General features: G+C 46.7%; 1 protein-coding gene across 4 annotated transcripts; it reads right to left on the bottom strand.

The window, feature by feature from the left end:
* Window positions 1-1,170: 1,170 nt before the first annotated feature.
* Window positions 1,171-25,897, bottom strand: DDO (D-aspartate oxidase). Of its 4 annotated transcripts, XM_054024069.1 has the most exons (6): window positions 25,809-25,855; window positions 23,517-23,563; window positions 14,571-14,745; window positions 12,433-12,541; window positions 9,565-9,741; window positions 1,171-2,328 (listed from the first exon to the last, which is right to left on the bottom strand). In XM_054024069.1, exons 3-6 carry the CDS (start codon window positions 14,740-14,742, stop codon window positions 1,761-1,763), a joined length of 1,026 nt encoding a protein of 341 aa, XP_053880044.1. In that variant the 5' UTR covers window positions 14,743-14,745; window positions 23,517-23,563; window positions 25,809-25,855; the 3' UTR covers window positions 1,171-1,760. The 4 variants fall into 4 exon arrangements, with proteins under 4 accessions (XP_053880044.1, XP_053880043.1, XP_053880042.1 ...); XM_054024068.1 differs by lacking the exon at window positions 23,517-23,563 and having other exon boundaries at window positions 25,809-25,897; XM_054024067.1 differs by lacking the exons at window positions 23,517-23,563; window positions 25,809-25,855 and adding an exon at window positions 18,298-18,367.
* Window positions 25,898-26,904: the final 1,007 nt, after the last annotated feature.

Below are 26,904 nucleotides of genomic sequence, written 5' to 3'. Positions count from 1 at the left end.
AACAACTGATCTGCAGAATGCGGGAGGTGCGGGGAGGAAGCGGAGGCACTGATCCATGGGGCCACTGGCAGGCAGGAGGTGCTGGGAGTGAGTGGGAGGAGCTGATAGGGGGGCTGGTGCTCAGCACCCACCACTTTTCCCCCATGGTTGCTCCAGCACTGGAGCACCCACGGAGTTGGCACCTATGGCTCTCACTTCAGTTTGTTTTTATATCTCACTGACAGACTGGCGATGCCCCACCCCTTATATATCTGTGGGGGCATGGCTGACAACATTCTATGAGGTTAGAGGAAAATATAATCCTCAAAGTCTGGAAAGTTCCATGTGATTCTACAAAGGGACCTCCACAACCATCTAGCCTGAATCCCTGTGCACACACAGGCTGTGGAATTTCTCCCACAAACTGGATTCGAGCATATCATAATTAGGAAGTTATCTAATCTCACTTCACAGATTTAAAGCGATGCCGAGTCCATTGTACTGCTTGCTGCCCTTGCTGAAGTATTCTATAAAGGTAAAGAGAGGACTATCTAGGTTGAGGCTGGTCAGTCTGGCACTTTTCATGAGAACATTTTTGTGCATGCAGGTTTCAGCTCCAAAGAGGAAACAGCCATTTGCAAATGTAATTCAAACCCACTGAACAATATGTTTTATTTCCAATATCAAAATCTAGATCCTGCTGATGTACAATGTCCTACTGCCGTTTACAGTACAGAAACCCTGTTACTTAACATAGTACCAGCTACCCAGTGATGGGCAAAGTATTAATCCTAAGTATATTAGATAGAAATAATCACAGCTATAGGGTTTTTTATAAAATACTTGTCCTTAGGGATTTTCTGTTCTGCTCATGCTGGGTACCTGCATGTCTGAATCCAACTGCAGTGACTATCACAGACTGCAGTTACATGCTTGTAAGAGGAAGGATGTTTTGCAATAAAAAATGTTAACAGAGAAGACAATGAAAAGGAAGAGAGTTTGGAACAGCAAATTTATCAGTTGGTGTCTTTCATTATGTATATGGCATAGTGAAGGGTTGTTGTGCTTTGGCCAACCTCTGGATAGGATCTATCAGAGAATGTATCTTTCAGCTGACCATATAAAATCACCCATTGTTGTTTTGCAATGTTGTTATAGCCCTGTTGGTCCCAGAATATGAGAGAGACAAGGTGGGTGAGAAGATATCTTTTATTGGACCAACTTCTGTTGGTGGAAGAGACAGAGACAAGTTTTCAAGCTACACAGAGAGGCTTTATTCAGGTCTGTAAAAGGTAATCAGAGTTTCACATCTAAATGCAGGGTAGAACAGATTGTTAAGCACAGGAGTTAATGCATGTTGTAAGGGACCATTCAAAATGAAATGGCCCATTAACACTTCCACAGTCATAGGACAAATTACACATTGTTGTAAACAGACATAAAACTACTGTCTCTATTGATCTATACCTCCCACAGCACACCTTTCAAGATCCTTGGGTCTTACCTGTATTGCACCTCACCCAGTGCATCAAATGCCTAAACAACAGCTATGTGGGTGAAACTAGACAAACATTATGCTCTCAAATGAACTCACACAGAAAAATGATAAAGGACAAAAACACCCTATCACCTGTGGGCAAACACTTTTCACAAAACAAGCACTTAGCTACAGTTCAGAATGTTGCACGCAGTTTCTTCCATTGCTTATAGAATAACATTCCAAAGGTATTACTAGTAGATTTATAATAGCCTACCAATAACTGAAAAGGAGGCCCCAATGATTATAACTTTGCCTTCAAAGAGGAGCCTTCCAGAGCAGCAATGCATTCTCCCACCAGTCGAGCAGCCTCTTTAGCAGTGCCCCTGTGCACTGAAAAGCCACCCGAACCATGTCCGTAGTTGTGGACCACGGGCAGTTTTTTCCCATCATGGACCAGTATCTCTTTCTGCAGTCTCACAGCTAACCTGGATGGCCTCAGACCCACCCTCACCTTTATGTCCTGGGCTCTTTGAAGTGAGGGTTCAAGAGCACAACATCTGTCAAATATGTCTTTGCTACTTCTAGGATCTGGGGACAAGCTCCAGTTGTCCTTTTGCCTTGTCCCACCTAATGTTACATTGTGTATTCCTGGATAGATGTAGGTTAAACCATCCCCATCCCGGATGAAGTGATTCACCCAAGGAGCATCGACCTTGAGTACTTGACCTCTGACAGGGTATATCTCCAAGTCACCCATGAGTTCTCTGGATCCAATGCCTGAACAGTTGACAACGATGTCATATTTGCTATGTAGTTCCCACAGATCTTCGATTCGTCTAGCATACACCTGGCTGCCATTTCCTTTCAACCTAAAAAGAAATACTGGAGGTAAAGCATGACAATTAACTATTAATAAATCACCTTGATTATTTTTACGCAAGTCAAGTAAGTAAGAGACTCTTTAAGATGCAGAAGAATAGAAAATTGAAGAAAAATCAGAGCTAGCTAGCACAGGGCTTCTGTTTATGACTTGTCTGATTTGGCTGTTGGAATTAAGACATTGCAAACAAAAGGCTCTTTGTTTGTTTATAAGATTGGACAGGGCAAAATATATCAGGTGTACAAATATTACAGAGATGCTGTGGCAAAAAAAGACGAGATAGCGATCTCATGAATTCATCTTATGATAGCTCCAAAATTGAGCAGTTCATACAGCCTAAGGATGGGCAAAATGTCACTTTTACATCAAAGTATTTATATTAGTAGTAGTATTTTACTATATACATTTCTGAGGTACCTGTTACTTGAAGCCAAATTCATCCCTGATGTCCAGTGCCGTAACAAGGGCGAGGCGAGTGAGGCACTTGCCTCGGGCGCACAAAGGGGAGGGGCGCAATCACCTCCTCTCCGTCTCTGTCTCCGCCTCCTCCCCTGAATGCTCCGCCCCTGCTTCTCCAAGCCCCCGCTTCCTGCGAATCAGCTGTTCACGCAGGAAGCCTGGGAGCACGGAGAAACAAATGGCGGCACGCTCAGGCCCAGGGAGGCAGAGGCGGAGCACAGGTGAGCTGGGGCGGGGAGTGCAGGGCCGGGTCTAACTTTTTTGCCGCCGCCCCAAGCAAAAAAAAAAAAAGCGAGGGGGGCAGGCGCTGCCGCAGTGCAGCCGGAGGAGCAAGGCGCGAGGGGGGGATTCGGCTGGAGGAGCAGGGGGGGCACAGCGCAGCCGGAGGAGAGAGGCACGGGGGGGGGGTACGTTGCAGCCGGAGGAGCGGGGGGGAGGGCACGGCATGGCCGGAGGAGCCAAGGGGGAAGCAACGCAGCCGGAGCAGCAAGGGGGAGGCGCAGCATGGCCGCAGCGCTGCCAGAGGAGCCAAGGGAGGGGGACTCAGGATGGCCGCAACGTGGCCGGAGGAGCCAAGGGTGGTGGGGTGGCGTGCCTGGAGGAGCCAAGGGGGGACGCGGCCGGAGGAGCCAAGGGAGGGCACGGCACGGTGCGGCTGGAGGAGCCAAGGGGGGGCACGGCCGGAGGAACGTGGGGGGGGTGCAGCATGTCCACGGCATGCCCGGAGGAGCCAAGAGGGGGCGGGGGGGACGCGATTTTATATTCTTGCCTTGGGCGCAAAAATAGCTAGTTACAGCTCTGCTGATGTCACTCTGTCTTCAGGGCTGCTATCAAATATGACACTATTTATAAATGCATAAGGAAGAAAGGAATCAGGCCTCATTTATAGAGAGTGAGATACAGCAGGTATTAACATCAATTCACTCCAGGTGTTTTAAAGTGGCGATCTAATGTAGGATGGGATGAGTTGGCTTAATATCTGTAAAGAGATCTGTTAGACTGCACGTTAGGCATGCACTCCATTCTCTCAACAAAATCTCATCCTCTTCCTGGGGTTTACATTTATTGTTAACTTAAATCTCAACCTAAGCTTCATTTTGAGCATGGCTTAAATGTAGGGTTCTCCCTGCAGGATCAGCTCCTAATCTGTCCAATAGGTAGAGATTAATTCTCTCTAGTGGGATCTCACCCATAGCATTTGAGATTCTGTCATATTTTTTGCAAAAACATGTTAGTACAAAAACTACTAAACATTCTGCAGAATTCAGACAAGGTAGAGGGAGAAAGTTTGTGAACTGTGACATTAAAGCTAGCCTAGAAAGAGGATGTGGTAAATGCTTTTGTGCTGCCAAGGCAAGGTACATAAATATTGTTCAGATCACTTGGGTTTGCAAAATAGTTACATATTTACTATGCTCTCTTTCCTGGTACCCACAAAGAGGGGGTGGAAAACTTTATCATCTTATTAGACTACATCCTTTGGGAAATGAGAAGAGTCTGAAACAGGAATAAGGAAGCAACAGAAGCCTTTGTGGCGAAGCAGCCTGACAGATACTAAATGGAGTCAGCAATTTAGTTGTTCCTCAGTACAATTTTCAGTATCAGTTAAGCAATGAAACATGATAAGGCTTGTGTTCCTGTGAGATAGTACAGAAGTCAGATAGCACTGGCAGCACAAGAGTACTCCCACTTATGCTTGCTGCTAAAAACATGAAATGTTATTCCATGTGGTTCAATGGCATGGAACATAATCAAACAAGCTGAGGGATTATCTGGCAATTTGTTCCAAGATGTAGATACACGTTTTACTACCTAACCTCAAATCACCTTGTATCCAGTCACTATGCCTGTGAAATGACAAACATTATTTGCTCTTTTTAAGTGCATTTAAATGGATTATACATACACATTATAGGATCTGTTTTCTGACTGCTAAAATTCTTTGAAATTGATGTGACTTGAGGAGAACTGGTCTTCAGAAGGAAAAAAATAAACTGTAAGACTTTTTTCTGCACAGGCATAAATTTTAAAGACTTCATGTGTGCCTAGCATTTTGCACATGCAAATATTTCTGTAAGGTTTTCTACAAGATGATAATACAGAAAGATAGTACTTGGATTATTTTTACTCCTTTCTGCTCCTGATTCCAGAATGGTTTGTGAGGTTAGTTGGGCAGAAGAGAGGTTTTTGACCAAATCAGAGATGAATTGGCCCAGCCAATTCTGAAATACAGAGATTGGAACAGGAGGCATTTCCACAGATTTTCAAATTCTCCTGACAATTTTTGTCATTTCATAGCTCAAAACCAGTGAGGCTAGAGGCTTCAAAACATCACCTTTGGTTTGTGGCAAACGGCTTGCAGAGCACTAGCTTCTTTTACCATTTTCAAGAGCTGGTGGGATGTATTTTGGAAGTTACAGACTGGCAAATGAGGAACATCTGAATGTTCATTTGACTAGTGGCAGAGAAAAGACAGAAGATAACACTCTTTCCACTCCACTAGTATCTCTGGAGGATGTTAAACAGAAGCTACTAAAGTTAGAGATTTTTAAATCAGCAGGTCCCGATGGCTTGCATCCAAGAGTTTTAAAAGAACTGGCTGAGGAGCTTGTTGGACCATTAATGCTGATTTTCAATAAGTCTTGGAGCACTGGGGAAGTTCCAAAAGACTGGAAAAAAACTAACATTGTACAGTTTTTAAAAAGGGCAAGTGGGATGATCTGGGTACTTATAGGCTGTACGCCTGACAGTGATTCTGGACAAGATAATGGAGTGGCTGATACCAGACCCAATTATAATGAATTAAAGGAAGTTAATGTAATTAATGCAAATCAACATGGTGCAATATACGTAGAATTCTGTAAGGTGTTTGTCCTGGTGTCACATGACATTTTTATTAAAAAACTAGAATGATATAAAATTAACATGGCACACATTGAATGGATTAAAAGCTGGCTAACTGACGGGACTATTTAGAAAAGCTGGACATGCACAAGTCCATGGGTCCAGATCTAATGCATCCAAGGGTGCTGAGGGAGTTGGCTGATGTGATTGCAGAGCCATGGGCCATTATCTTTGAAAATTTGTGGCGATCGCGTTAGGTCCCGGATGATTGGAAAAAGGCAAATATAGTGTCCATATTTTAAAAAGAGAACCCGGGGAACTACAGACTGGTCAGCCTCACTTCAGTCCCCAGCAAAATCATGGAGCAGGTCCTCAGTGAATCGATTTTGAAGCACCTGGAGGAGAGGAAGGTGATCAGGAACAGTCAATATGGATTCACCAAGGGCAAGTCATGCCTGACCAACCTGATTGCCTTCTGTGATGAGATAACTGGCTCTGTGGATATGGGGAAAGTGGTGGATGTGATATATCTTGACTTTAGCAAAGCTTTTGATACGGTCTCCCACAGTATTCTTGCCAGCAAGTTAAAGAAATATGGATTGGATGAATGGACTATAAGGTGGATAGAAAGCTGGCTAAACTGTCAGACTTAACATGCAGTGATCAATGGCTCGATGTCTAGTTGGCAGCCAGTATCAAGTAGAGTGCCCCAGGGGTGGGTCCTGGGGCCGATTTTATTCAAGATCTTTATTAATAATCTGGATGATGGGATGGATTGCACCCTCAACAAGTTCGCAGATGACACTAAGCTGCGGGGAAAGATAGATACTCTGGAGGGTAGGGATAGGGTCCAGAGTGACCTAGACAAATTGGAGGATTGGGCCAAAAGAAATCTGATGAGGTTCAACAAGGACAAGTGCAGAGTCCTGCACTTAGGAGGAAAGAATCCCATGCACTGCTACAGGTTAGGGACCGACTGGTTAAGAAGCAGTTCTGCAGAAAAGGACCTGGGGATTATGAGAAGTTGGATACTCGTCAACAGTGTGCCCTTGTTACCAAGAAGGCCAACGGCATATTGGGCTGTATTAGTAGGAGCATTGCCAGCAGAACGAGGGAAGTGATTATTCCCCTCTATTCGGCACTGGTGAGGCCACACCTGGAGTATTGTGCCCAGTTTTGGTCCCCCCACTACAGAAAGGATGTGGACAAATTGGAGAGAGTCCAGCGGAGGGCAATGAAAATTATTAGGGGGCTAGGGCACATGACTTACGAGGAGAGGCTGAGGGAACTGGGGTTATTTAGTCTGCAGAAGAGAAGAGTGAGGGGGGGATTTGATAGCAGCCTTCAACTACCTGAAGGGGGGTTCCAAAGAGGATGGAGCTAGGCTGTTCTCAGTGGTGGCAGATGACAGAACAAGAAGCAACGGTCTCAAATTGCAGTGGGGGGAGGTCTAGGTTTGATATTAGGAAACACTTTCACTAGGAGGGTGGTGAAGCACTGGAATGGGTTACCAAGGGAGATGGTGGAATCTCCATCCTTAGAAGTTTTTAAGACCCGTCTTGACAAAAACCTGGCTGGGATGATTTAGTTGGTGTCTGCCTGCTTTGAGCAGGGGGTTGAACTAGATGACCTCCTGAGGTCTCTTCCAACTCTAATATTCTATGATTCTATGATAGGTGTCAAAATGTAATTGTAACTGGGGAATTGTCATTGAACAGGTCTGTTCACAGTGGGGTCCTGCAAAAATCTGTTCTTGGCCCTACACTATTTAACATTTTATCAATACTGGAAGAAAACATAAAATAATTACTAATAAAGTTTGAAGATGACACAAAAATTGGGGGAGTGGTAAATAATGAAGAGAACAGAATAATGAAGAGACTCAAAGCAATTGAAATCGTTTGGTAAGCTGAGCGCAAACAAACAATATGCATTTTAAGATGGCTAAATGTATACATACAGGAACAAAGAATGTAAGTTATACTTTCAGGATGGGGGACTGTATCCTGGGAAGCGGTGACTCTGAAAAAGCTTTGGGGGTCGTTGTGAATAATCAGCTGAATATGAGCTCCCGCTGTGATGCTGAAGCCAAAAGAGCTAATGCGATCCTAGGATGTATAAACAGGAGAATCTTGAGTAGGAGTAGAGAGGTTATTTTACCTCTGTATTAGGCTCTGATGCAACCACTGCTGGAATACTTTGTCCAGTTTTGGTGCCCACAATTCAAGGAGAGTGTTGATAAATTGGACAGGGTTCAGAGAAGAGCTACGAGAATGATTCAAGAATTAGAAAACATGCCTTAAAATGATAGACTCAAGGAACTCAATCTATTTAGTTTAACAAAGGAAAAACTAAAGGGTGACTTGATTACAGTCTGTAAGTACCTATATGAGGAACAACTATTGAATAATGGGCTCTTGAATCTAGGAGAGAAACATGATCCAATGGCTGGAAGTTGAAGCTAGACAAATTCAGACTGGAAATAGGGGGGTTGGGGGCAGGAATTTAACAGTGAAAGTAATTAACCAGTAGAACAATTTACCAAGGCTTGCAGTGGATTCTTCATTGCTGACAAATTTTAAATCAAGAGCAGATGTATTTCTAAAAGATCTTCTGTAGGAATTATCCGGGGGCAGTTCTATGGCCTGTGCTACATAGGAGATCAGAGGAGATGATCACAATGGTCCCTTCTGGTCTTACAATCTATGAAAGGACAGGACCAGGAATATGGCTGCTCTCAAGAAATCAGCTTTCCACATCCAAATCTTGCAGGATTCCCCATGTAAATGTATGTGGATCATGTCATCCATAAGATAGTTTCCCCCAATGCACAGTGAATGCCTCCTTTGAAGAGATTGATTGAGCCATTAAGACACAGTCCTGCATTGAGAATGGTGCTGAATTGCCCCAGCAAGAGCTCCGGAATGTATCATCTACCTGTGTGCATTATCTGCAGGGGGACTGCAGCTGCAGTACCTGAGACAGCCTGGTGTAAGGTATATAGGCTCCCTGGTGCACTTAGCCAGCTGTTTCACTGATGTAGGAGAAGGACCATGGTTCCTTTCTCACTTGGGGAGGCTAATGCTTCTGTGGATATTCACCTGGCTGGAGGTGTCGTTGCACTCAGGACTGAAATTACCCTGTCATTGCATGCAGATACAAGAAGGGGAGGCTTTGCGCACTTTCTGCTCCCTTGTGCACCAACCCAGTAGGGAGCCTCTAAGGCAGTGTTTCCCAAACTTGGGATGCCGCTTGTTTAGGGAAAGCCCTTGTCAGGCCGGGCTGGTTTGTTTACCTGCCGCGTCCACAGGTTCGGCCGATCGCGGCTCCCACTGACCATGGTTTGCTGCTCCAGGCCAATGGGAGCTGCTGGAAGCAGCCCAGGCCGAGGGACATACTGGCCGCCGCTTCCAGCAGCTCCCATTGGCCTGGAGCAGCGAACCACGGCCAGTGGGAGTCGCGATCGGCCAGACCTGCGGACGCAGCAGGTAAATAAACCGACCCGGCCCACCAGGGGCTTTCCCTACACAAGCGGCATCCCAAGTTTGGGAAACACTGCTCTAAGGGATAGTTTTGGAAGATTTTGAAAATGTGGGGCCTTATTCTCATTTACATTAAAGCCACTTCATACCACTCTGTCCATGTAATGGGGCGTTAAAATGGTAAATATAACATTCTCCCACTTTTAGATATCTGTACACTACCACAGTTGTGAAAAACGGCCTTAGGTTTAATGAAACTCATTCCCATGGCCTTTAAATTCTTGCAAAAGAGGATATATGTGTAACCCAGGGGTAACTCACAGAAGATCAGTCTCCATTTCTCCCAGAAAGGAAAGAAAGATTTTAAAATCCATTAAATCAAAGGAATATTCCCAACCCTTTCCTTTCAGGAAATATCAGCTACACCCATCAAAACAAACCTTTTCTCCAACCATAGCAGATAGGACGGGCAGTCACATTTCAGTGTAGTAAAAGCCTGACCAAATCTGTGCTGTGGAAATTTCTTCAGCTCCTCTTCAGTCATTGAGCGAAATCCCAGGACAACATCAGACCAGAATGGTAACACTTTATCAGGAATGGTTTTAAAGATCTGCCAGCTAAAGGACATGGAAGAGAAGGCTAGACTTAGACACGCTCATGTTCATGTGACACAATTCATTTTGATCTTAGTTTAAAAATATTAGCAATCATCTTCCATTGGTCAGCAGGATCTCTAGAGTTTAGACAGACAGAAGGTAACAAAGTAAAAGACCTCACAGATGATAATTATTTAATTGGCCATAAGGTTTAGGGGTGTCTTAGTAGGACTTGGACCTAGAGGTGAGGGTAGAGTGAGGCTTGGGGTAATTGAGCCAAGTTAAAAATCATAAAGGGGGGGTGCGCCAGGGAAAATAACAGGATAACACAGGATTAAATACATTAAATGCAGTGAGCGGAGGGATGGGGGAAATAGCAGTCCAATGTGTCCCGTGTCCTCTTATTTTCATGGTTCTCATTTAAAACTAAAACTGTGCTGGAGAATAACAACACGGGCCATTAAAACCACATCCTTTCTGTGCTCCACTTACTCTCCAGTCTTGAATCTTGTTGCAGAGATTCTAAATTAATCCCCAGGAATTCACTAACTAAATTCCATACCGAGTTAAATTTAGAGATGGGCTCAAATCCAGCTCTGCATCACAATACCACTGCTTGGGCCCATCTCCAGGTAAGGTACAAAGCTTCCTCTCCTTCAGAGTTTAAACTCTGGAATTCCTGCCTGTTGCGAGGAGGTGTGGCCTCCCTCAGATGTGGATGCAAAGGGAACAACACGGGCTGCCTGGTGAGAGGAGCCAGGAGGGCCACGCCCCACACACTGGAAGCAGAGGGGTGGGACAGAAAGGGGAGCTATAAAAGGCTGGCCCAGCTATTCAGTTGGGAGGAAGCTGCTGGAGGAGATAGATGCTTCTTCCCCGCTGCCAGAGGCGAGCACCAAGAACTGCTGTTGCCCAAGAGACCAGCGTGAGCTTCCACAGAGTCCTGGCGCAGAGGAGCTGCTACCACTATCCCTGGCAGTGTACCCAGAGGAGATTGAGGACGACCCCTGGATCCAGAGAGAGAAAGAAGGAAGCAGCCCAGGGGAACCAAGCCATAGTCTGCTAGAGGGCGAGCCTGAAACCAGGTCAGTGTGTTGCGGGCAGACCCCCGCTCACCCAGTGGTGGACTACTCTGCCACTGTTAGGGCCCTGGGTTGGGATGCAGTGGAGTTGGGTGGGCCCATGCCACTCCACCCCTGGGGTGACAGTACTCCCCCTCCGTAGGCCAGGAGACCTGTGCTCCTCTGCTCACACCAAACCTAAAGCGGCTTTGGGGTGGCAGCAGTGCGCACCGTGGCCAGGGCAGGCTCCCTGCATGCCTGCCCTGGCCCCGGCCCCATGCTGCTCCAGGAAGCGCTGCGGTCCCTGGGGGAGGAGAGGCAGAGGGCTCTGCATGTGCTGCCCTTGCCGCGCCTCCAGGAACCTCCCCCGAAGCTTCCGTTGGCCGCGGTTCCCCGTTCCCAGCCAATGGGAACTGCGGGGGGGGGGGGGGGGGCGGTGCCTGGAGGCAAGGGCAGCGCACGTGGCACCACAGGGGGCAATCCCACAGGCTGGATCCAAAGCCCTGAGGGGCCGGTGGGGCCGTAGTTTGCCCACCCCTGATTTAGAATCACCATGGTAATTACTCGGGGTCCACACTACCCCCCTTCTGTTGGTGGCGCACATCCTCACCAGGAGCACTTCCACCCTCTTAAGAAGGCCAGGAGGAGGGGGCTCCATGCGCAGCTCCACACCAGGAGCCTGGCTGCCCCCACCCCTCCCAGGCTCCTGGCTTCCCACTCTCACATGGGATCCTGGCTGCCCCTAGGGCTCTCTGCTCCCTGCTGGGAGCCGGAGCAGCTGCTGGGCTCCTGGGGGACAGTGGGGAGCCTGGGTGGCAGCCTGGCTCGAAGTGGAGAACCCAGGGGCAGCTGGGCTCTAGCTGGAGTCCCCCCAACCTGGAGTGACAGCCCGAGCTCTGAGCTGGGTGTTCTTTTCAATTTCACGGTTCCAGCACAAAGCCGTGAAATTGATAAGAATGACAGCCAACAGCCGATGTATGTAACCTGCAGTGTCTACACAGACACTGCATTGCTCTAACTACAACGACATAAGCCCGACGTCTCTCGTGGCGGTGGAGTTATGTCGGTGTAGTAGGGCACTTACATCAGCAGGAGCAAGGCTGTAGTGTAGACACTGATATAATTCGGTCGACATAAGCTGCCTTACATCGATCTAACTCTGTCCTGTCGTGTAGACCAGGCCTGACTCAGGCTCTCTTTCTAAAGGCTACAATCTTCTTGGCTGCATCTTCATGCAGTACCTGATCATACTTTCTTCCAGGTGACAGCAAAGCCAAAGATTTGAGTAGACAAATCTTTGTGGGTATGATGGGAAGCAAACATACTGTGTTTTATACTTAGTTACCATACCTGAAGGATCCTACAACGTTCCATCTCCTGTTACTAAAGGAGGAGGAATGTAGGGAAAATATGGGCTACAACTTACATTTAAGAGACACCAGCCCAGAGTGTTTTGTTTGTGTGAGCCTTTGAATGATTTTTGCTTGAAAACTCGCTTCATGTAATCAAATGCTTCTTAACACTGTAGCTCCTTTTGAATATGGGGCACAAGAGAGACTCCAGAGAAAGACTGTCCAGATGGAGTGTCACCCTGCCTATTACAGTATATAGCATAAAAATACTAAAAACCTATTTTGAGTTCCTTTCTTACCCAGACACCAGATTAATGCCAGCATCTGAAGCCTCCGATGAATTATTGATTTCAAAAAGATAGTCGAAGGTCTCCCTAAACCACTGCTTCTGCTGATGAATTGGTATGCCTGTACATTTGAAATAAAGCAAAAAACTGAAATGGAGGGTGAAGGTAGATCAGGAAAAGACTCCCAAACCCGCATCAGCTGAGAAAGGCAGGCATCAGAGAAACCAGGAATAGTAAATTTTCTACACTGGTAAAACGTTGGACATGACCAGATAAAAGTATACACTGTACTGAACACAGAAAATGCATGGGAATTAAACCTATATTTTGGTATTTGTAAAGTCCAGTGCTATAAGGTAATACATGCCTCCTATAAGGTGCTAATTACCCTTAACTCCCAAGGACTGCATTGGTCTTCAAAGGGAGATTACAGCGCTCAGCAGCTTGCAGTATTGGGCCCTTGCTCCCCTGGACACTCACAGGATTCAGAGATTCACTTCTTCTAAAGAATCAGTGCACCTCAGCTTACCAGTTTCACCTCAGATCACCATTCCATTTAACACACAGCACAGACATGGGTATAGTGAAATCAAGTATACGTTTATTTAACAAAGCACAAAGATTCAAGTAGCAGCAAGTGGAAGTATTGGAAACAAATGGTTATATATAAAACAAAATCATAACATGCATTCTAGAGCCTAGACTTAATTAACAAGATACTCTCATGTCTTGCTCATCCAAAATCCCTGTAGCATTTTACAGCCAGGTTTGGCCTTGACCCTCATCTCATGAGACAAACTGTCTGCTTGCCTCCTAGGCAAAGGATCTTGTGTGTTTCCTTGTACTCGCAGATATACCCTAATAACTCTTTGTCTTTAGTCTTAAAGCAGACACCCCTCCTGTTTATTTCATCCTGCGAATTTTCTCTCTTTTAGATTTCACAATCTCTTCTTTTGCGCATGGCTCAGTATGCAAATAGGGCTACATGGTGAGGCATAAAATACACACTACGCACATAACCAGACAGAGAGATAGGTGTCTGCTGCCTCCTTCCTGAAAGGAACATTTCCGGGGTAGGAAACTTCCTGGTGACCTGCCTTAACTCCAAGACCTTGAGAATATAACTTTTAGTATAGATACATAACTTTTTAAATTTTATCCATACATACATTTCACAATGACTATGATAACCAGTGGGCTACAGATTCTTGGTATAGACCTCACATGTCACTCTTCGGTGAACTATTATGCATATATCCAACCAGGGGATTCCTGTATAATCGTATGCAACCACTGTGCTCTCTGCTGATTGGCACGAAGAGATCCCTGTCCGTCTGTGTCTCTCTCTCTCTCTCTCTCACATAAACACAAACACACACACACACACACAATATGTAGAGCCTTAAAGAGCTGAAAATATCTCCAAACATTTTAGGCCTGAAAATGGAACAAGAACGGGTGACTAAGTATCAAAACACTGGGGTTTTTATCAGCATAATTTATGATTGTTCAGAAAATAAAGACTGCAGACATATATTCTAAACTAATCAGATTCAAATACTATCATTAATGGAATAATAGATCTTCAGTATCATCTGAAGACCAAAGTTTAAACATGGAAAAAAGTCCTGTTGCAAAAACTTTAATCCACATCATTCTGAAGTTTGAGCTATGAGCAGGGCTGGCTCCAGGCACCAGCTGAGCAAGCTGGTGCTTGGGGTGGCAGATTGTTCGAGGCGGCATTCTTCCCCATCCTAGGGTGGCACGGCCGCTTTTTTTTTTGTTGTTGTTCCATTCCAGCCATCCTGTAGGGGGCGGCAGCGCGGAGAACCAGAGCGCCCTGCAGGGCAGTCCTCTTCCTCCCCTCCCCGCCGACCGGAGCGGAGCCCTCGTGGCAGGCGGCAGGAGGCGGCGCAGCGGGAGGGGCCACGTGGCAGCGCCCCTGCTGTAGCCCTGACCGCCTCCTTCTCTCTCTCGCCCTCCCCCTCCCTCCCTGCCCCAGCCGGTCCCCTTGCACCCGCGCTCCGGCCGCGTCGCAGGGGTTTTTTTTGCTTTGCTGTTCTGGCTGCCCTGTTTTTTTTTTTTTTGCTTGGGGCAGCCAAAAAGCCAGAGCTGGCCCTGGCTATGAGCTGAGCAGAGGTTTCACTCACCTTGATAAGTGTGTGGAATAAGCATTCCAGCTGCTACATCGCTCGTTGTGTTGGGAGTAAATTTGTCCGAAATTACAGTCACAGAGCACTTGGAGATAGATTCTGAAATGTACACTGCTGTTGAGAGGCCAATCAACCCAGCACCAACAACTGCAATCTTTCGTTTAGCCATATGCTAGGAGGAGAGGGAGGAGGAGGGGAGAAAAGAATTCCAACAGGTTATTTAAGGTGCCACATCCAATGCAATTTTTTAAAAATCCTTTCTTATTAGTTCTGCGATCTATTGTAAACAAGAGACAGAAAATACAATAGGGCTGGATCCCACAAACCTTTACATTTGTGAGTACAGTAACTCCTCATTTACCATCCTCCCGCTCAACGTTGTTTCGAAGTTATGTCACTGCTCCATTAGGGAACATACTCGTTTAAAGTTGTGCAATGCTCCCTTATAACGTCATTTGGCTGACTTTACAAGGGAGCATTGCACAAGTTCCTCTTCTCCGCCTCCTCCCCCTCCCTTCTTCCCAGCGCTTCCCCACCGCTAAACAACTGTTTGGTGGTGCTTAGGACTTTCTGGGAGGGAGGGTGGGAGGAGCAAGTGAGCGGGGAAGCAGCCCCCCCCTCACCCCGGCAGGCAGGGCACCCAGAACACAGGGGCTTTAGAGGCTGCAGGGCCCTGGGCTAAGGGGGCACCGGGGCCCTGGCCTGCAACTCTAAAGCTTCTTTCGGAATGCGGCCCTGCGAGCACGGACCGGAGAACTCAGGAGGAGCAGGGGCAGCCACGTAGCCAGCGGACAGAGAGAAGCGGTGCTTTCCCCTTCAAAGCCGGCCGGAGAGAAGCGGCGCTTTGAAGGGGAAAGCCCAGGGCCCTGCAGCCCCTAAATCCCCTGCATTCCGAGTGGCCTTGCCTGGGGGTGGGGGGGTGGAGGGGGAGAGGGGTGGCAGTTCCCAGAATTGCAGCTCCCAGAATCGTGGCCATGGGGGCAGTGGCGCGCTGCGCAGAGTTACCTGCACACCCCCTGCACCAAACAGGAGCTGCTCCAGGTAAGTGCTCTGCATCTCCTGCCTGCCCCAGCCCTGAGCCTCCTCCCGCACCCGGAGTGCCCTCCCGCACGCTAACTCCCTCCCAGATCCTGCACCCGACCCTGAGCGCCCTCCCACACCCTAACTCCCTTTCAGACCCTGCACCCCCAGCCCTGAGCCCCAGGGGCAAGGCAGGGACACCTGCCCACCACAGTACAGTACTGTACAGTATATAATGCCTTTTGTCTGCCCCCAAAAAATTTCCTTGGCACCTAACCCCCTGCATTTACATTAAATCTTATGGGAAAATTGGATTAGTTTAACTTCGTTTCGCTTAAAGTTGCATTTTTCAGGAACATAACTACAACGTTAAGAGAGGAGTTACTGTAGTCCCACTAAAGACCACAGGACTATGTGGACAAATAAGGTCTATTCCTGGGCATAGGGCTTTCCAGGATTAGGGAAAATGGAATTAAAATATTTACAATTGTCAGCATTGAGAGAGATCAGGCAAGTTAAGGCCTAAACATTGAAGCAAAACACAATATAGAAAAACAAATATTAAGAGTAGGGTTTCAGATGTAAGATGGAAAATGCCTTTGTCTAGCATATGATCTAGTTGATTCTTTGTCTCAGAGAATGGTTTACCTGCTGATTTTTGTCCCATAAAATAGACTTGACATTAAATGCAATGCATAGTTTTTCAGGGTATAGAATAACTGCTTCTATACTTCCATCCAAAAATTGTTTGCAGGGAGATGTTAATCCCTGTTGTCTTGATTATGCCTTGGGAGGGGTGTGGTGGGAGGAAGAGAAGGGCGTAAAATCCTTTTGTGCTTTGACATTGTTAAGAATATATTTCTGGCCCTAGTGTTAGAGTGACAACAATGGCTCCAGTCCAATGCCTCCCTCCAATAAGGGGTATGCATAAAAAGTCTGTGATCTAGGTCACAGATTAATGGGTCCTCCTCTGTATGTGAGGGTACAATCCTGAGCACCCACTGCTCCCATTGACCTCAATAAGAATTGCAGGTGTTCAGGACACAGCATAAACCAAGGAACGGTAAGTCTATCAAGCCAAGAGGACCTGATGCCCCTTGGGCAGTCTAAGCATATGCCCATTCCTTGCTCTGACTGTATTTTTAAGCTGTTTAGTGTCTTTGGAGCACTTACATGTACTTAATATTTAATTTACTTTTAGTTAATATTTACACATGAGAAGCAGGTTCTTTTCTTGCATGTTCTATTCAAGTTTCTGATCCTTGCACCTGGCAATCTAGTTTTTGGTGATGATTCCCCCAGTTTTACCCTCTATCGCAGTCTCAGGAGTTTATAGTTTGGCACCTCCTGTTAACAGTAACCCCTGAAGCTATCTGATGGATTTGATCAGATCCTTGGCTGAAGATCATAGTCTCTTGATATTGCTTTTCCATTCTGGAAAACAGTGCCTACAGTGTTGCGATCTAGGCTATAAAAAGGTCCAATGTTTCCATTTGTAAGTTAGGTTTTAGGCATTGTTTATTTCTCTTGTTGATGCCAGTGTAGGTAACACAAATTGTGGGGGATTGGAAGGTCCTGCTTGTTTATTACATCACTGCTTGGACAGCTCCCTGCTACCCAACATTAATTTTTAGTTACTTTTAATGTTATATTTCTGTAGGGTCATGGTGCTCTTTTAGGACCAGATAGTGCCTGGCTGTTGTGCAGGTTTGCAAGAGAGGAAGAAACCTTTACCCCTTCAATTGCATCCTCTTTGAACAGTTACAATCCCAGCTCTCCTTCTCTGGGACTTGCTTGTGCTTCTTTCTTTATTTTTAATTCCCCACCCTAGTCAGCCAGAGGGAAGGTGGTAAACAGCACACTTAAAGACTTCAGTTCTAGCAGTACATGGACCCAAACCAGAACGCCAGAGCTGAATCATCACTCCAACCCTAAATTTGGAAAAATTCTGAGCTGGACAGAAGCTTTGCAACTCAGGACCATCTGCACATAGAAACTGCCAGGTTACCGGACCTGTACGAACCAGAGAGGTTTGCAAAAGAGGAAAACGATTTAGTGAAAAATTGCAAAATTTCACCGTTGTTGCCATTTTTCAGGGCAATGTAACCATTTTTACTGAAATATTATCTAACATTTTCTGAAAGTTTTCATTGACCAAAATCCCAGTTTTTAGTAAGAACACGGGTTTGGGTAAATAAAGCATTTTGATAACTACTTCAAAAATGATGTCAGTAACAAAGTTACTGAATGTTAACAATTTTTGCAAAAAGGAATTGGTTTTGGGAAAAAAAAGTAATTTTTAAAATGGAGTCATTTTTTAAATTAAACTTTTAATGCCAAAAAAAAAAAAAAAGAGAGAGAGAGAGCGCGAGAGAGAGAAAGAAAAGAAATCCCAGCTCTAGGGGAAACATTGTTCTCCTATCAGCAGGTTCAAAGAGCATCTTGGGTCTCTGCAAAACATTTGGCCTTACAGGAGCCTGCTCCTCCAGTGTATACACCAGGGGTCTCAAACACACGGCCAGCGGGGCCTTCCCTGCAGCGCGCCAAGCGCCCTGCGCGCCCCCCCCCGTTACTTCCGGTCACCGCCAAACTCCCCTCACCCCCCCCCCGAGTTATTATATGTGGCAGCTAAGCTCCCCGCACACTGCTCCCCAATGTTTGGGGCTGGGTCTCACCCACGGCCCCGCCTGATGCCCCCACGCACCTCCCCCGAGTGTCCCCCGGCCTCACTTGCTGCCATTTCACTGCCCCGGAGCCTGCAGCTCACGCTCTGCTCTGCCGGCTTCCGGCATTACTTGCTGCCGCAGGGTCCTAGTGTCCCCCTCTCCTAGGGAGAGGGCAGGCTGCCCTTCCCCTGCCCTCGTCCTGAGCCTCTCCAATGCCCCAAGCCTCTTCAATGCTCCCAACCCCCTCATCCCCACAGCCCTCACCCCTGCACCCCCTCCTATCCCCAAACTCCATCCCAGAGCTGCACATGCACTCCCTGCCCCAGCCCGGAGCCTGCATCCAGCACCCAAACTCCATCCCAGAGCCTGCATCCCCACCCCCTGCCCCAGCCCAGAACCTGCATCCAGCACCCAAACTCCATCCCAGAGCTGCACACACACTCCCTGCCCCAGCCCGGAGCCTGCATCCAGCACCCAAACTCCATCCCAGAGCCTGCATCCCCACCCTTTGCCCCAGCCCAGAGCCTGCACCCAGCACCCAAACTCCATCCCAGAGCCTGCATCCCCACCCCTTGCCCCAGCCCAGAGCCTGCACCCAGCACCCAAATTCCATCCCAGAGCCTGCACCCCCACTCCCTGCCCCAGCCCGGAGCCTGCACCCAGCACCCAAACTCCATCCCAGAGTCTGCACCCCAGATCCCCTCCCCCAACCAAACTCCCTCCCAGAGCCTTAGGCAGGTGGGGATGGAGTTTGGGGGGGGGGGGGCAGGTTTTGGGCACCACCAAAATTTCTACAAACCTGCCATCCCTGGAAGAGGCAGAGCGGGGGGGAGTGGTGGTGTAGCCCAGTGCAGTGGGGGGGGGGCTTTACTGAGTGTATATATTTTATTAAAACCGCTTGGAGGAAGAGGTGGAGAAGAAATGGGGCAGGGGCAGGGCCTCATGGAAGGGGTGGAGTGGGAGCGGGGCCAGGGGCAGCTAGGGGGAGGTGTCAGTGATGCGGCCCTCGGGCCAATGCACTAGTCCTCATGTGGCCCTCACAGTCATTTGAGTTTGAGACCCCTGGTATATATCCATCATCCACCAGTTGGAGAACTAACCCTGATTCCTCCTCCATTGTCCTGACTGACACTCACTGATTCTAACGAGCCATGGCAGACATTGAATTTCTGAATTGACCTCCTCGTAGCCAGGACAGAAAGATGAGAGAACCAGGCCAGGAAAGGCTTAGGTTTGCCATAATTTACCCTCTCCAGACAGGGTTTTATTACACAGAAGTTGAATTGACACCAGCTTGCAGCCCCCTGCTGGGCAGTCTCTGCTAACTGGGCTCCAATAGATTGCTTTAAAGCCATCCTCCACAGATGGAAACAGCAGGGAGGGCAACAGGGCAAAAACTAGCTGCCCTGCCTGGGAGGGAATGCCCCTTAGGGCACAGCTGTCCCTGCTGGTGAGGATTTATATATGCATCTTTCACACATCTATTCTCCTCCACCAATGCAGATAAATCAAGCTCAGAGGGTTGATTGATTAATTTAACGTGTTCATTAACAAGCATTTCTGTAGCACTTGCCACTGCAGTTCATGAAAGTAAAGAGTCAATTCTCCAACACACCAAAACTAAGGGCTCGTCTTCACTAGCAATGAGGTGTGTTCACAGGAGGCAGGCTCCCAGGTGGAGCTTTTAACTGCACAGGATTAGGGTGGAAGTGAGTTCTTAGGAGGAAAGGTGGGACTCCCAGATTGTGCCCCTGGGGCTGGGAATCAGTATGTTGTTTAAAAATAGAGGCAGGGTGATTAAAATAATAAAGGGCTAGTAATTAAATTAAGGAACTGGAAGTCCTTAGATAAGCTTGTAAAACAGGAATCCTTTTGGGGCAGGGTGTTGGAGAACACAGGGGACTCAGAAGAAATACAGCCAAGCCCTCAGAGCCAAGTTTACATTCAGAAAGGAGAGAGATTTGAGGGGTGAAGGTGAAAAGAAGGGGCCAAAATCTAGGGAAGGGATAGCAGTGGTATAGAGAAGTTCCACTCTACCCCTGGTACTTATGTGGCCCCACCATCACAGCATCTGAGTGCCTCACAGTGTCTAACCTATTTCTCCTCACAGACCCTCTGTGATGTAGATGTAGAACATTGCTGTTATCCCTATTGTACAGATTCAGCACTAAGGCAGAGAAAGACTAAAGGCCAGATTTTCAAAGGTATTTAGGCACCTAGTGGGATTTTCAAAAGCACCTAGAAGGTTAGGTGCTTTGTAAACCTCACTAGATGCATAGCTGCATCTTTGGCTGGCTGGATTGTAGAGCAATGGCTGCTGTGCAATTTTAGATTTTAACTGAAAATCATTTTGTTTTGTCATTTTTTGTTGAGGGTTCAAGAAAAGGAAGGAATGAGAGTGTTATATGAGCATCAGATGTGCTTATGCCTCAACTTCTTAGGGTTTCAGCTGTATCCAGGCCACTTACAGAACAAAGAATAGAAATTGCATCCACAGAGTCCATAAAGTCATGATTTGTATTATTCACTGGGCACCATCTGTGTGCTCAGTACTGTCAGAATATGCCAGAAAATGTAGTCCCTAGGCCAATGCATATAAGATAGCTCAGATATTCAAATATGAAGTGTATAGTTATTGAGCACGTTATCACATGTTCACTGTGATGATAATATCTAATGAGTGGAGGCGCTAATGGCAATAGAAGTTTTACTTGATTAAAGACTAGAAGATTTGACACTTCAACTTTTTTTCAAGGGGAAACATATGAAAGACCCAGTGTGACAACTCTTGTGACTTTAATGTAAATCGTGTGATCTTTGCTGACTTTCGTATAGCCTCAGATGCCAGAATAAAGAGATTTAATGAGAATCTCAGCTTTCATTTTTATAAAGAGTAAGTTTCAACCTTCACAGTTGGGGTGAAAAGCTTGTAAACAGGAAATGAGCACCCCCCCAAAGGCTCGGAAACCAGAAATAAATTTAAAAAAATACATTTGTATTTTTTTAAAACTCTCTCATGTTTTTTAGCCAATATCCTGATCTCTTGGGGCATGACTCATGATTTTTTTACTACTGAAGTTGACAATGCGGCAGGGGTCCTTATCCCTTGTTATCTTATAGGATCTCATGGCATTGGTAAGAGCGCTTTGTAGAATTCTATTTTGGCTAACTGAACACTGCTGACCTAAATTACAGCCTTTAAACTGTATACATTATTTTTTGTTTCTAGCCTTAAACAGCTGTGTAGCATAGAGGTGACTATCTCAGTAATGGGTGAAATGATTAGTGTGTGCATGCACGTATACTGTATACATATCTACAAGGACTGAATTGGGTTGGCTTGCAGTGGTTTGGCAATCTAGTGTTGTAGTGGGGCAGCTGCCCCATTTCTGGGGAAAAGGAGTGAAAGCAGCTGAGGGTGTGACTGACCACTGGTGTGGCCAGCTCAATCAGGGCCCAGCTGGGCCTGATCAGAGGGCTGTGGGGTCAGGAGACAGAGGAGTCTCACTCTAGCCCTGGAGTGGGAAGGGCTGCCTGGAAACAAGGTACCTGAAGTGGAGCAGTGCTGGGGAAGGGCAAAGGGAGCTGGGGAGCTCCAGCCTGGTAAATCCCCAGGCTGCAGGCCGTGTTGAAGGCCTACAAAAGATACTGGGGCTGCAGAGGTGCAGCCCGGGGATAGGCAGAGGCAGCTGGTCCTACCCCCTTGCCAGTGATGAGTGGCTAGTACACACTGCAGTTTGCCCCCGTGAGCAGGGGCTAAATGATGACTGGCAGTAGCCACTAAGGCAAGGTGGGTTTAGAGGGTTGGGGGTTCCCCTGGGAGGGGAGACCCAGAGAGTGGGGGTACTGCTGGGGCAGAACCCCAAGGTAAAGGGAACAGACTAGACTTTCTCACACTAAGGGCAGGTGGTAGCAAGTTGCCTCACAACCCTAGGTACTGCTAGGAAGTGTCACACCAACCCCTAGCATTCACAAAGCATGAGTCAAGCCCCCAAATGTGAGATTTGCTTTAAAAATAATGAGAGATAAAAAGCATGTCAGAGTGGGGTTCTTTTTATTTATCTTCTGGTCTCTGAGCCTTTAGGTTCTGATCAGGTCACTTTTTTAAACTCTTCTCTGCAATTACAAGGACTGGAATCTTACTTTAAAAAAAAACAAAACAACAACAACCTCCAGCAGCTGGAGCTTTAAGAAAAATACCAACTATTGCAAGTCTCATGGTAGTATTGTGAGAGCTGGCCACTGGCACTGACTTTCATTTTCCCAGGTGGGTGCTCCGCCCCCATTCTGCCCTGAGGTCCCGCCTCCACTTTACTCCTTCCCCCAAGGCTCTGCCCTTGCCCCGCCTCTTCCTGACCCTGCTCCGCCCCCTCCCCCGAGTGCTTCCTGCCTGCTGCTGAGCAGCTGATTGGCAGGTGGGTGCTGAGCACCCACTTTTTTTGTGGGTACTCCAGCCCCAGAGCACCCGCAAAGTCGGTGCCTATGGAGCTGGCAACACTGGGTATTAGTGAAGAGGAGAACATAGTCATTGGCATGTCTAACAAGGATTATAAAAGAATGTTACAGTTAATATCTAAGCTAACTCTGAAACAGGCAGGGTAACTAGAACCACAATCTGAGCTAGTGAAAATGCAAGTTACCCAGCAGGAGCGATGTGGAGGCAAAAGACAAGAAAAAAATTCCCATGGAATAAAAGGAAGTGCCATAAAGAGGCAGCTGAAGAGCAATGAGTTCCCTGGACAGAAGTGTGACAGGACTGGCAAGGGATTACACACCACAGGCAAAGCACTCCCCTGCAGGCCCTGCTATCATTCTACAGGTTAGTGACAGGCACACTTCAACCCTCGAGTCCTCCGAGCGTCTCCCTGGAGTGTCCAACTCCTGCTCTACTGGACACACACAATATTTACTGATTGGCTGCTTCCAAATGAACAGTACCTCAGTTTACCAGCTCAGATCATTGTTCTGTTTATCTTACTGCACATAGATATGTTTATAATGAAAGCAAGTATAAATTAATTTGACAAAGCATAGAGATAAGATGTTTTCAAGTCACCAGGGCTTGATGAAATACATCCTGGAATACTGAAGGAGCTGACTGAGAAGATGTCTCAGCCATTAGAGATTAACTTGGAAAAGTCACGGAAGACAGGAGAGATTTCAGACAACAGGAAAAGGGGAAATATAGTGCCAAACTAGAAAAAGGAGAATAAAGGCAACATGAAGAATTACAGACAAGTCAACTTAATTTCAGTACCTGGAAAGATTACAGAGCAAACAATTAAGCAATCAATTTGCAGGCACCTAGAAGAGAATAAGGTGATAAGTAACAGCCAGCATAGATTTGTCCAGAACAAGTCACGTAAAACAAACTAGTATCTTTTTTTGAAAGGGTAACAAGCCTTGTGGATAGGGCTTAGGATAGTGACTTTAGTAAGGCTTTTGATACTGTCTCACAGGAGCTTCTCATAAACAAACTAGGGAAATACAACCTAGATGGAGTTACTATAAGGTGGGTGCATAACTGGTTGGAAACCCATTCCCAGAGAGTAGTTATCAGTGGTTCACAGTCATGCTGGGAGGGCATAACAAGTGGGGTCCCACAGGGTCCAGTTCTGTTCAATATCTTCATCACTGATTTAGATAATGGCATAAAGAGTACACTTAGAAAGTCTGTGGACAATACCAAGCTGGGTGGGGTTGCAAGTGCTTTGGAGGATAGGATTAAAATTCAAAATGATCTGGACAAACTGGAGAAATGATCTGAAGTAAATAGGATGAAATTCAATAAGGACAAATGCAAAGTACTCTACTTAGGAAGAGGGTTTTAAGTCCTGGGCTCCTTGTGGGGGTGTTCCACTCAGGGAACCTCTGCTCCTGGTGCTCTTTGTGCCAGTCCAAACTGGCTTTCAGTGGTCTCTTCAACTTTCCCAAAACACCCTGGCTCCAGGGGCGCCCGGCTCAGCGCCCCCCTCTTGTCATCTCATCTGTGTTTTCACACTTTGCTGGTTATCTTCTTTAGTTGGCCTTGCGGTTTGCAGGTCTGGGCAGTAGGATTCTTCTTTCTCACAGCTGCTTGGAAAGTGTTCAAGCCCCCGTCTTTCTTGGCTCACAGCAAAGCCTTGTCTGTGTCCTTGGGCTGGCTGGGGCCAGCTCTTATCTTTGGATTCAGCTAGCTGGAGTGTTGAATTGATTCGTTCTCTGCTCTCTTCTTTCTCCCTCCCCTCTCAGCCTCTCATACCTGCTGAGAAAACTTCCACTCCCCACTCACACACCTTTGACCCTCCCCAAAATGCTTTGTGATGCTTGCAACAGCATTAGCCATGTACAATGCTGATCTGCCTTCCCCGGGGGCTCCCTAAGGGAGGGGGCCATTGGGGTGTGACAAGGGGGCGGGGGCCAGGCTGTTTGGGGAGGCACAGCCTTCCCTACCCAGCCCTCCATCCAGTTTTGCAACCCCAATGTGGCCCCTGGGCCAAAATGTTTGCCCATCCGTGGCCTAGGATCTCCTCCTGCCCTACTTTCCTTATATAGTTTTAAAGCAAACAGTACACATATTGGAGTTGTGGTTTGTGAGTATAAGGATGTGCCTTTGGCACATTTTTATATTAGATCATTACTTTAACAGACAAACAGAGCCAGCTTTAAGCCGCTTCAGGCACACTTATTCAAGTATAACGAGGAGTCCAGTGGCACCTTAAAGACTAACAGGACAGGACGGATAGCTCAGTGGTTTGAGCATTGGCCTGCTAAACCCAGGGTTGTGAGCTCAATCCTTGAGGGGGCCATTTAGGGATCTGGGGCAAAAATCTGTCTGGAGATTGGTCCTGCTTTGAGCAGGGGGTTGGACTAGATGACCTCCCGAGGTCCCTTCCAACCCTAATATTCTATGATTTATTTGTTAGCCTTTAACGTGCCACCGTACTTGTCGTTGTTTTTATTCGAGTATCTGACCCTACATGCACTCTCCTCTCTCCAGAATACCTATTGATAGGCTGTAGCTAAAGTCAACACTGCTGCTCCTAGCTAGCTGCACTAAACATTGTGCAATAATACTAGCAAGTCAATGTCCTCCTCCCTCTCCAAAAAGCAAAGGTCCAAACTTCCCATTGCCCAAGACTTAGCCATTGCCAGGCATATTCGCTCTTCATATGGTTGAGATAAACACAGTAAAGAGTTTAAGTTTCCCATACCTCATTTGTTCACAAGTCCTAGGGTTTCACTTATTGCATTAAGCCCTGTGGCTAATGGCACTGGCTGTAAACAGATATGACAGCTCAACTCAGCTTACAGCAGGGCAGCCTCCCGCTTAGATCGAAACTCAGCCCCCACAGGAATCAGTGTGGCTGTTGTTTTAAGCAAATTTTATGCATCTTGTGGAATGAAATCTAGTGTAGCTCCATTTAATATCTAATACTTTGCCTACAAGGGACTACATCCTGCTCTTCCAAGGGAATGGTCTCTGTGAGCGAACGTGTTTTTTATCTAGTTAAATATATCTGTGATACTTTTTAAAAAAAGTTGGGGAAGGGAAGGACAGGGAAATTACCTTCTGAATAAAGAATCCAGGTTCTGTCTGGTAAGCGTTGTTCTCCCCGGGATTGCTTAGCAGCGCACAGAAGCATTAATAAGACAGAAAAAAAAAAAAAAAAGCTCAATGGGAGGAGCAGTTATCATGAAACCACATCAAACTCCACCCTTATTGGTCATTGCTCCTGTTTGCTGCTTCACCTCACAGATAAAACAGTTCTTTGTGCTTTCTCAAAAGCTGCTGTCCCCAGAGCTGACACATAGCGAGAGGAGAGTCCTAAAGCCCATTCGATAGCACTGAGGGAGCTGTGTCATTGTTGGTTCTATGTTCATTTTCCCTGCAGATAAATTCCTTGATGAATTAACGAGGAGATAGTCTAGGGCTCCCAGAGTATTGCGCCTAGAATTAACTTGCCTTCTCCCTAAATGCGAGCAACTATTACAGCCGTAGTGTATGTCATCATGGCTGCCAGGATACTTGCTGTACTCAATTTATTTGTGAACAGAAAATCTTACCCCTCTATTTGCTCTTGCATATTAACTGGAAAAAGAAAGTTTGAGAGAGATAAGATAGGTGAGGGAATATCTTTTATTGGACCAACTTCTGTTGGATATAAGTTTTCCAGCTACATAGAGCTCTTCTCAGATCTGAGAAAGGAAGCAGAGCGTCTGAGCTAAACACAAGTTGGGACAGATTGCTAAGCAGAAGGGGTGAAGCAATCATTATGCATAAAAGATTTGAAGTGGGCAATTAAGGGTGGCAGGCAGTGCAGTGTGTTGCAAACTATTGTAATGAGCCATAAAACAAGTGTCCCTGTTAAGTTCATGGCTTTTGATATATAGCAGAGTTATGAAATCCTCACATGCTCCTCGACCCCCACACTGGATGAAAACAATCAGGAAATCTACATAGAGATCATGCAGGAAACCAAAACAACTATTAAAAAAAAGCTGATACAGCCATCCAATTTAAAAAGTGGAACCAACTACAACTCCACAACCAAAGCAGAGCCATAACTAGGTATTTTTGTGCCCGAGGCAAGAATATAAAATTGCACCCTCCCCCGGGGTCAGCTCTTCGGCGGCAATTTGGCGGCGGGTCCCTCAGTCCCTTT

This window comes from Malaclemys terrapin, chromosome 3, assembly GCF_027887155.1.
Source record: "Malaclemys terrapin pileata isolate rMalTer1 chromosome 3, rMalTer1.hap1, whole genome shotgun sequence".
Taxonomy (NCBI): domain Eukaryota; kingdom Metazoa; phylum Chordata; order Testudines; family Emydidae; genus Malaclemys; species Malaclemys terrapin.
This window is presented reverse-complemented; position numbering and strand designations above follow the sequence as displayed.

What these genes read in the sequence shown, in the direction of transcription:
- DDO (XM_054024067.1), bottom strand. Translation starts at nt 18,333, where the DNA reads ATGGCAGCAAGTGAGGCCGGGGGACACTCGGGGGAG. An exon ending in TATTCCACACACTTATCAAG is followed by an intron (nt 12,542 to 14,570) that starts GTGAGTGAAACC and finishes TCAAATGTACAG; the next exon opens with GCATACCAATTCATCAGCAG. An exon ending in CTGCTATGGTTGGAGAAAAG is followed by an intron (nt 2,329 to 9,564) that starts GTTTGTTTTGAT and finishes ATTTCTTTTTAG; the next exon opens with GTTGAAAGGAAATGGCAGCC.